This window comes from Erpetoichthys calabaricus, chromosome 4 (genome assembly GCF_900747795.2).
Source record: "Erpetoichthys calabaricus chromosome 4, fErpCal1.3, whole genome shotgun sequence".
NCBI classification, from domain to species: Eukaryota; Metazoa; Chordata; class Cladistia; order Polypteriformes; family Polypteridae; genus Erpetoichthys; species Erpetoichthys calabaricus.
In genome coordinates this window covers 32,148,639-32,159,331 of record NC_041397.2, presented here as the reverse complement: position 1 = coordinate 32,159,331, position 10,693 = coordinate 32,148,639, and the positions used below count along the sequence as shown (strand labels likewise).

Sequence of the window (10,693 nt, the reverse complement as noted above, 5' to 3'; positions counted from 1 at the left end):
GGGTGATGATTGACCTCCAAGGTTATTCCTCTTTTTATTTTTATTTTATTTTATTGTAGAATCAACCCTTGGCAGCAGCCAGCAGGGCATGTGTATGTGCGCCGTTCTCATCCCTACCACCTTCGCCATCACTTCCCCTATTTCTTCATATCTTAAATCATTCTTGAGGCAGATTGAAGACTTAAGTGCCAGCTTAAGTGAAAAATTAAGGAAAACATTCTAAGTAATTGCAACACAAACACTGACTTAATTAGTTTTAAGGTGAGAAGATGCCGACCAAAGAAGAGAAGAAGCGAGCCACTAGGATGGAGAAAAGAAGAGCTGCTCAAGAAACAGCAGGCGTATCAACCTCTGAGCAAACGAATGCTAAATGTACAGAAAAAGAGGATAAAAATGAGGAATGCTCAAGTCAAGTGTATTCACTGCACATTATCATGCAGTGCGCCGTTACTGTATATACTGTATATATTGTCACACATGTGTGATTAGGGAACACCCGAATGGCCTGATCACGTGTGAAACCACAAGAAACAGGGATTCAGGATGCGGCACTAATGTTCTCTTCTCCTTCACACCCACAGGAAAACAACAGAATAAAAAGCCTTACCGTAAGAAACGGCCCAGATCTTCCCCGAAGAATAACGCCATATCGCTCCACTAAGTTCATCACATCTTCAGCTTCCTCCTGACGTCATCTCCGACTATTCTCCATACCCCGTCATTGCTGTCAGCCTATTTTCTGTTTTCATTAAGCCTCTATAAAAGCTCCAGGAACCCATACTCTGTTGTCAAATGTGTATTTATTGTGCAACTTTCAATGTGGCAACCTTGAACTGGAACTTACGACCAGTATATTGGGAGATTCCCCAACTCTTTACTTGTCTTGTGTCTCTTGATTTATTACAATATATATATATATTGTGACAGATGGCCAGGGCCCATGTCTGGCCGGGACGCCCCTTCACCACATCTGCCAGGGGGACAGGGGTGGGAAGCCCAGTATCTCCCCCTGGACACTAGATGGCAGCCTCCCTGGGTTGCAGCGGTGCCTCGGACTCCCCCAAGGCTTCATGGGAGTTGGAGTTCTGTGCAGCTCTGTGGGGTTCCACAGGCACCACCAGGGGGTGCTGCAAGAGGAGCGGCTGGCCCCTTTTGGGCACTGGTTTTGCCACACCCGGAAGTGCAGCCGGATGATGGCAATCAACCACCTGGAGCACTTCCGGGTGCCTGATAAAATGGAGCCAGCAACCACCACTCAGCGGCCAGAGTCAGGAGGAGGAGGACGAAGCTTGCTAAGGAGGAGTGATGGAGGAAGAGATAGAATAGTGCTTGTGTGTTTATTTGTGCTTGGGACTGTGTTGTGGCTGGAGGAATTACGGGGAAGACGTGCCCTCCAGCTGAAGAAAAATAAAAGATTGGACACGGGAGGCACATGTAAAAACAAACAATCTATGTTGGGTTGGGCGCAATATAGCACCTTTCTTACCATATATACTGTATATATATTCCATCACTTCTAATACATTTTATATACTTAATTAAAATGAGTTACAAAAATTGAAAAAAAGCAAATAAAAGTTCAATAACAACAGTTTATTTCTTGCATAGCCCAAAAGCACACAATGAATGCCTCAGTGGGCTTTAACAGGCCCTGTTTTTTGACAGCCACCCCGCCTTGACTCCCTAAGAAAACAAGAAAAAAAACCCTTGTAGTGAAAAAATGGAAAGAATCTTGGGAAAGACAATTGAAAGAGAGAGGCGTAGATTGGGTGTGCAATGGGTGTCAACAAAATGGTAAATACAACACACAAAACAGAACACAAGTATTCCCCTTCACAGAGCAAGATGGCCAATCTCTCATGGCCACCTCAGAAATACAACAGTCCAATAGAAACTACAGGATAAACTGCCACTCATTAAATACAGAACTATCACATATAAGGAGACAGAGTTGTTCAAATAGATTAAAGTCAAATAGGAAACCAATTAACATAAATGAAAAACAACAATATCTATCCATCAGTTAATTGTAGAACCACAGCCAGGTTGTAGAAGAGGAGTCAGAGACAAGACAGACACCATCAGAGTCCTAGAGACCAACAATCCTCCTCTGTCTACTGGCAATTCCACAGCTGAGTCAGTGCTACGACGGCCAGTCTGATGAAAGGACCCTTCAACCTGATGATTCCAGTGCTCCTTTATCTGAGGTGACTTTTCCATAAGCTGGCAAACAACTTGGCAGTAGAGCAGTGACACCAAGTGCCGCATGAGGATACAGAGAAGTCAAACGGAATAGGCGAGAGTTCATTTTTGACTCCTCTGATAACATTTAACGCAGCGCAGAAGCACCTGATTCGTATCTGAGGCTATTGTAAGTCTCAGCTTTGGAGGAACGTGTAATGTAATCCACACTTTTCTACAGAAGGCCCTTGAGCTGCAGAACTGTTAAAGGAGCAAAGTTTCCTCCTTTACTGTTGCAAGGATTTAGTACAGGATAAATTGCTTCAGTGAATTTATTGTGAAAGGAATGCAGGAGAGATATCTTTTCAGCATCGTAAAAAGCTATCGTCCCTCCTGTGTAATCCAGATAAACGCCAACTCGTTCTAGCTTGTAGTTAATACTCACTCTTATGGAGATGTTATTGTGCCAGACCATACAGCGGTCTCCGTTACATTCCAGAGACCACGAAATGTTATTTCTTCCCAACCAGGTTTTCCCTTTCCTGGGTAAAGAAGCATATGCCAAACCAATCTCCCAGTCTGTTTTGCTTCGGGTGATAACTTCCCAGTAGTGACGGCCAAAATTGAACCCTTCAGAGCCCATAACATACAAAGTATCATCGAATCGTTTGGGACCATAGGGAGCCTTAAGTGTCTCATCTGTGTACCGCACAATCGTTCGATCTTCGGATAGAATCAGATGCTCGTTTGCAGTGGATGGATCCAATGTGATTGTAGTTGCATCTGTTTCAAAGAAATTAAAGTATATGAAAAAACAGCACAAATATAAGTGAAATTGTTAAAGTGTAAATACAAACTATTCATTTGCTGTGCATTTATGTCCGCATTATGACATGGATGGCATGTGTATTATGAAAGATAAGGGAATATCAGACATTTTTATTGTACACTGCAATGGCAGGACAAGGATTCTGGCTGGGATGAAGAATTGGTTATTCGGCTGGGAGGCCCTCATAATGGATCGAGAACATTGAGGGATGAGTGTCCTGACTTGGTGTTCCCTTTCTCAGTCAGAAGGATATAATGGAAGGGCAGGGGATGACTGCCTCAAGTCAAGTGGCTTTATTGTCATACCATCCATACGTAGCCTACAGTGGCACGAAATAACGTCCACCTGGACTGCGGTGTAATATATACTTAACACAAGATAAGTGCAAGACAGGTAACCTACTATACTATACTATAAACAGATAAATAAATAAAAATAATAGATACATGAATAGATAGTAGTAATTTGAAATAGATAGTAATAAATAATTAAATAATAACAACAAGTAATACTAAAACACAACAGTAGTAACAAGTGTAACGATTGTACTACGTATAGTTATTTATGGGGCAACACAGAGTTCAGTGTCTGGATGGCCAAGGGGTAGAAGCTGTTGCAGAAACGGGTTCTGATTCTACAGTACCATCTACCAGATGAAAGTGGGACAAAGAAACGGTGGGAGGGGTGGGAGTGGTCCTTCACAATGCTATAGGCTTGGCAGATGTAACGCTTTATAAAGTGTCCTTAATGGAGGGCAGCAAGGTCCCAAGGAGCTTTTCTGCCATGTACACTCAATGTTGCAGGACATTACAGAAAGAGGCACTGCAGAATGCTTGATGGTGTCCCTGGAGAATGTTGTGAGAATGGTGGGAGGTTTAGGCTTATCTTATTCAAAGGAAGTGGAGAACCTGCTGAGACTTCTTGATCCAGGGCCATATGTTCCATCAGTACACTGGGTGGCAGCATCTCTCTTTAAGGGTTACATGGGAATTGTAATTCTGAAGGGCACCCCTGCTGAGGTCCTTAGTGGGGAGGATGTTATATAAGGGGTGAGTGGGGGGGGCTTTCCTGATGGATGAAGGATCCATCTCAGCTGGAAGAGGCTCCTCACTACAGCGCTGACACAATGGAAGTACTACCAGTCCTCTGCCTCACCCAGGTAGAGGAAGTGGACAAAGCTCACCTGGGAGGAATGGAGGAAGAAAAAAGAAAAGAAATTTCGTTGTGAATTGTGGAAGGAGCCTGACTTGAAGATATTGTGTTAAATAAAGACAGCTATTTGAATCCAGGACTGTAGTTAAAGGATGATGTCTGGAGTTAGTGGCTTGGTGAAACCCCTGTGGGACATGGCCGGCCTTTTATCCCGGCCAATACCCCCAGGCTGCCAGGTGGAGCCCTGCCTGCAACATAGAGGTGCCCCGAGTTCCAGCAGGGTATCATGGACAGTGGAGTTTTTCATCACAGCCCTTCTGGATACCATGGGGGCCTCCAGGGGATGCTGCAGGAAGGCCCAGAGACTTTGGTTTCACCTATAAACCGGAAGTATGTCTTAGTCACGGCGACAGAGGGAATGACATACTTCTGGGATGAAAAAGAGGAGTTTTCACCTGACCCAGAAGTGCTGAATAATCACATGGAATGCAATGCAAATGGTAATGCTGAAGTCTACGTTGATTATTCAGATTTTAACCTGTCTTAAACAGGTAGCACAACATGTAAGAAGTTATAAAGCAATTAGCAATGACTGGCAGTTACTTAAATGACTTGTTATTGCAGTTGTGTGATTGTCAAGTATCTGATTCTGTTTACAAAAGTGTTAGTGTTGTGAGAAGGACTCTCAAACATGTGAAATGGGTATAGAAGGCCTCCACATGACCATAACAAGACCAGGATTTTCACAGACCTGACTAGAAGAGGTCTACCCTAGAAACAGACAGTCCCATAATACTACCTGCTGGCTTCGGCCTACACAGTTCAAAAATTGCTATAAAAGCTAAAAATATATAGAAAGTTCCAAAATATAACTCAAAAATGCCTTACAAGGGAGATAAGCTATCAGACTTTGGGTTTTAGAAATAAGTCCTACACAGTCTATTTATAAATTGGAGATTTATTTTTTTTAAAAAGAGGAAAAAAAACATAAAAAATAGTGCAAAATGCTTAAAGGAGCAAAAAGGAATCTTCAAAAAACAGTCAGAGGTGAACAAGTCCCAATACATTTAACCAAAGACAAGAAAAATTAATCAAACCAAAAAGAAAGCATTGTGTACACAAAAAGGACTCCCACACCATCCAGTGATCCACCACTTGGTCCTTTTCTTTAGAGGACCCTAACAGCCAGAGGAAGGACCCAGCAGCAGTGAAGTCAGGGTGGCCCCATCTGTTGGAGTTCCACCCACAGAACAGATGGAACAGAGCAGAATTAACAAGTAATAAACAAAACTCTCAGAAATAACTTAAAAACAAGAGCAATCTATCACCATAAAAACAACTATAAAGCAGAAAATAAATACAAGCCAGGGGGAAAAAACCTTTGCTGTAACACTATGCCAAGACATATAAAAAATGAGTATTGTTAGTTTAACTTACAGGACAAAAGTGCTTTCCTGACACAGCTCCCTTGCTTCGAAAAACCATTTGACATCTTAATTATGGTCTTCATTAAGGATGAAAGTTTTCCTTCATCAACAGTTGTTTCATAAATGGGAGCCTCTGGCCTCTTCAGCAGTGACTGGATTCTTTTAAAAAAATAGACACATTTATTAAGATTACAACAGATGAACAAAAATGTTAATTTGACTGAGTGCTTGGGTTCGTAAAATTAAGAATCGATTCATAGCTCTATAGATGGATGGATTAATTTGCCGAATAGAACGATGGATGGACTTTATTTAGTCAGATGAGTGTTTTGTGACTCTTAGTGAGTGTGGCTCTGTCTTGTGCTACACTCATGCCCAGTCCAGATTTGGGTCCTGCTTTACACCAGATGCTAATGAAAAACTCTCACTTCTTATCAATATTGTAGCGAAAGTGTGAGTACAAAATAAATGAAAGAATGGATTGATGGATGAAAGAGTCCATGAACAAATGGCCAGATGTAATTTAGGTAGCTTGATTTCTAATGACTGTAATTAATCAAGAATGAGTAAGTAAGTCAGTGCCCAGTCCAGAGTTGGATCCTACTTTAAACCTGAGGCTGCTGGGAAAGGATATGGATCATGTCAACCTTAAAATACAATAAGTATGTTCAGAAAATAAATGGACAGACAAAATACCTTCATGCAGTATGGAAAAGTAAGTAGCCTTATCTACAAATATATAAGCTGATAAAATAGAAGGAAATGCATTAGTGTTTAAAAAGGCTTGCAAATAATTAATGGATATGTGAACAATTAATTTATCTTTGGTAAATGAAACCATAAGTGCAGGAAGGGGGATTTCTGAAAGTACTGCAGCATCCCCTACTGTTGGTCAAAGCAACTGAAACTTGCAATTGATAATCTTATAAAGACAACTTAAAAGTATTTAGATTTAAAATAAAACTACTTCCAGGTGGTATAGTGAGTGATGGAGAGTCGTCTTATATATAATTGCTAAAAAATTGTATACCTTTGAATAACAATCAAACACGAGCCAAAACTGGCATCAGAGCACAAAATTAAAACCATCCCATTGGCTAACTGGGTATTCAAAAGGACTATTACAGAAAACATGTTGCTGATAGTTTTACAAATTTTTTTTTCCGTTCCTGTATTGAGATATATCGCCCGATGGACTGCCGCCTGCTCTCCACAGTGATCAATGGACGAAGGTTCCGATTCGCTGGGCATGTTCTGCCAATGCAACACATCGGATACTGAAGGTGGCCTTGCTGTGGAAACCAGCAGGAACAGGAAAGAAGCAGGAACAGCCGAAAATCACGAGGCAGAGAACATTCATAGATGACTAGTGGACTGTTGACGTTGCATGGGACGAGGCAGAGAACAGCACACAGAACCAGTCATGATGGAGACAACTTGCCGCCCAATGGACTGAATGGCACAGGAGGATTTAAACTTTTATTTAAACGAAATTCTTACATTGGTTATTGAATTTGCTTATTCTGCTATGTGGTCATGTGACCTTAAGACCGATAGATAGATAGATAGATAGATAGATAGATAGATAGATAGATAGATAGATAGATAGATAGATAGATAGATAGATAGATAGATAGATAGATAGATAGATAGATACTTTATTAATCCCAAGGGGAAATTCACATACTCCAGCAGCAACATACTGATAAAAAAACAATATTAAATTAAAGAGTAATAAAAATGCAGGTAAAACAGACAATAATTTTGTATAATGTTAACGTTTACCCCCCGGGGTGGAACTGAAGAGTCGCATAGTGTGGGGGAGGAACGATCTCCTCAGTCTGTCAGTGGAGCAGGACATTGACAGCAGTCTGTCGCTGAAGCTGCTCCTCTGTCAGGAGATGATACTGTTCAGTGGATGCAGTGGATTCTCCATGATTGACAGGAGCCTGCTCAGCGCCCGTCGCTCTGCCACAGATGTCAAACTGTCCAGCTCCATGCCTACAATAGAGCCTGCCTTCCTCACCAGTTTGTCCAGGTGTGAGTCGTCCTTCTTCTTTATGCTGCCTCCCCAGCACACCACTGCGTAGAAGAGGGCACTCACCACAACCATCTGATAGAACATCTGCAGCATCTTATTGAAGATGTTGAAGGACGCCAGCCTTCTAAGGAAGTATAGTCGGCTTTGTCCTTTCTTACACAGAGCATCAGTATTGGCAGTCCAGTCCAGTTTATCACCCAGCTGCACTCCCAGGTATTTATAGGTATGCACCCTCTGCACACAGTCACCTCTGATGATCATGGGGTCCAGGAGGGGCCTGGTCCTCCTAAAATCCACGACCAGCTCCTGATTTTGCTGGTGTTCAGTTGTAGGTGGTTTGAGTCGCACCATTTAACAAAGTCCTTGATTAGGTTCCTATACTCCTCCTCCTGCCCACTCCTGATGCAGCCCACAATAGCAGTGTCGTCAGCGAACTTTTGCACGTGGCAGGACTCTGAGTTGTATTGGAAGTCCGATGTATATAGGCTGAACAGGACCGGAGAAAGTACAGTCCCCTACGGCGCTCCTGTGTTGCTGACCACAATGTCAGACCTGCAGTTCCCGAGATGCACATACTGAGGTCTGTCTGTAAGATAGTCCACGATCCATGCCACCAGGTATGAATCTACTCCCATCTCTGTCAGCTTGTCCCTAAGGAACAGAGGTTGGATGGTGCTGAAGGCGCTAGAGAAGTCCAGAAACATAATTCTTACAGCACCACTGCCTCTGTCCAAGTGGTAGAGGGATCGGTGTAGCATGTAGATGATGGCATCCTCCGCTCCCACCTTCTCCTGGTATGCGAACTGCAGACTGTCAAGGACGTGGCGGACCTGTGGCCTCAGGTGGTGAAGCAGCAGCCGCTCCATGGTCTTCATCACATGTGACGTCAGAGTGACAGGCCGGAAGTCATTCACCTCACTAGGACATGATACCTTTGGGACTGGGGTGATGCAAGATGTTTTCCAAAGTTTTGGGACTCTCCCCTGTTCCAGGCTCAGGTTGAAGATGCGCTGTAGAGGACTCCCCAGCTCCAACGCACAGGCCTTCAACAGTCGTGCCGATACTCCATCTGGACCCACTGTTTTGCTGGCACGAAGTCTTCTCAGCTCTCTGCTTACCTGGGCTGTTGTAATTGTGGGTGGGGGGTAGACTCTCTCCTATGCTGGTATCAGCAGAAGGAGGGGTGGAGGATGCAGTACTCCGAGGTGAGAGTGAGTTAGGGTGGTCAAACCTGTTAAAGAAGTTGTTCATCTGGTTTGCTCTCTCCACATTTCTCTCGATGGTGGCACCCCGCTTCGAGCTGCAGCCAGTGATGATCTTCATCCCATCCCACACTTTCTTCATGCTGTTATTCTGCAACTTCTGCTCCAGCTTTCTCCTGTACTGCTTCTTCGCCGCCCTGAGCTGGACTTGGAGTTCCTTCTGCACGCGCTTGAGCTCATGCTGATCACCGCCTTTAAAAGCCCTTTTCTTCTGCTTCAAAAGACCCTTGATGTCACTTGTAATCCATGGCTTGTTGTTAGCATAGCAACGTACTGTTCTTACTGGAACTACAATGTCCATACAGAAGTTGATGTATTCAGTAGTGCAGTCAACAACCTCCTCAATGTTCTCACTATATGATCCCTGCAGGATATCCCAGTCCGTAGTTCCAAAGCAGTCTCTCAGAGCCTGCTCTGCCTCAGGGGTCCACTTCCTGAATGAGCGTGTGGTTGTAGGTAGGACCCTCACTCTTGATTTGTAATGAGGCTGAAGCAGAACCAGGTTATGATCTGCTTTCCCAAGCACAGGCAGCGGGGTGGCGCTGTATGCATCTCTAACTTTTGCCTACAGTAGGTCAATAGTCCTATTTCCCTGGGTGTTACAATCCACATACTGGGAGAAGGCAGGTAATGTTTTGTCCAGCATTACATGGCTGAAGCGATTAGCACAACAGCAGAATGGATGATGTCACCCGCTATCTCCATGTCCGCCCGAGGTGGGATGTATACAATAACAACAATGACGTGTCCAAACTCTCTGGGCAAATAATTGGGACGCAAACTTACAGCCAACAGTTCGATGTCCCTGCAGCAAGTGGAGATTTTGACATTTACAAGTCCAGAATTGCGCCACCTTGTATTCACATAGAGAGTGAGTCCTCCTCCTTTCTGCTTCCTGCAGGTATTTGTGTCTCTGTCCGCTCTAACTGTGCTAAACCCGGGTAGCTCCACGTTAGCATCTGGGATATTAGTTGTTAGCCATGTTTCACAAAAACACAACAAACTGCATTCTCTGTAGGTCCTGACATTTTTTACCAGCGTGGCCAGTTCATCGATCTTATTGAGTTCACATTTCCTAGGATCACAGAAGGCACCGAAGGCTTATATCACCATTTTCTCGTAAGCTGCTTCTCCTTTAGCTTAGCTCCGGCTCTGCTGCCATGATACCACTTTCTTACCTCGTCAGGTAAATAGGGAACCACACCGGCGCGGGCATTTGTTCTCAGCGCTTGAAGTTGACTGCCTGAATAGACAAGTCTCGGCGTATAAAAATCCATGTCCAAGTAGTAAAAAGTGTCCAGGGAACGAGTCCACATAAAAGAAAGTTGTAAGAGTGAACAGTGAAATAGATAAAAATGTAGAAAGATAAAGTCGTACATGGAGCTGCTGGAAAGGCTGCCACTCGCGTTGGCGCCTGAGTCAATGAGTTGACTCAGTAGAAAATCAAAATCAGTAGACGCAAGGTGGGACACCATCCTTGATAAAATAACCTTAGAAAAATAGAACATTACACTGCAATGTTAGAAACACGTGGATCAAAAGAATTTAGCAAGCTTTACAGAAGGCAGTGACAGACAAAGCATCAGATTGTCAAATAAACATACAGAGCCCGGAGGAAACCCACGCAGACACGGGGAGAACATGCAGGGAGGACCCGGGAAGCAAACCCAGATCCCCAGGTCTCCCAACTGCGAGGCAGCAGTGCAACCCACTGTGCCACCGTGCCGCCATGGCCACCTCCGGGCGCTCCGGTTTCCTCCCACAGTCTAAAGACATGCTGGTTAGGTGGATTGGCGATTCT

General features: G+C 43.8%; 1 protein-coding gene across 1 annotated transcript in view; it reads right to left on the bottom strand.

Moving 5' to 3' along the window:
- Nucleotides 1–2,416: 2,416 nt before the first annotated feature.
- LOC114650807 (zinc-binding protein A33-like) overlaps nt 2,417–10,693 on the bottom strand; it is a 31,351-nt gene continuing 23,074 nt past the window's right edge. The window contains exons 4-5 of the mRNA XM_051926145.1: nt 5,600–5,748; nt 2,417–2,964 (exon numbers count right to left, since the gene is read on the bottom strand). Coding sequence (XP_051782105.1) covers nt 2,417–2,964; nt 5,600–5,748 — 697 coding nt within the window. The remainder of the gene's footprint in view (nt 2,965–5,599; nt 5,749–10,693) is intronic.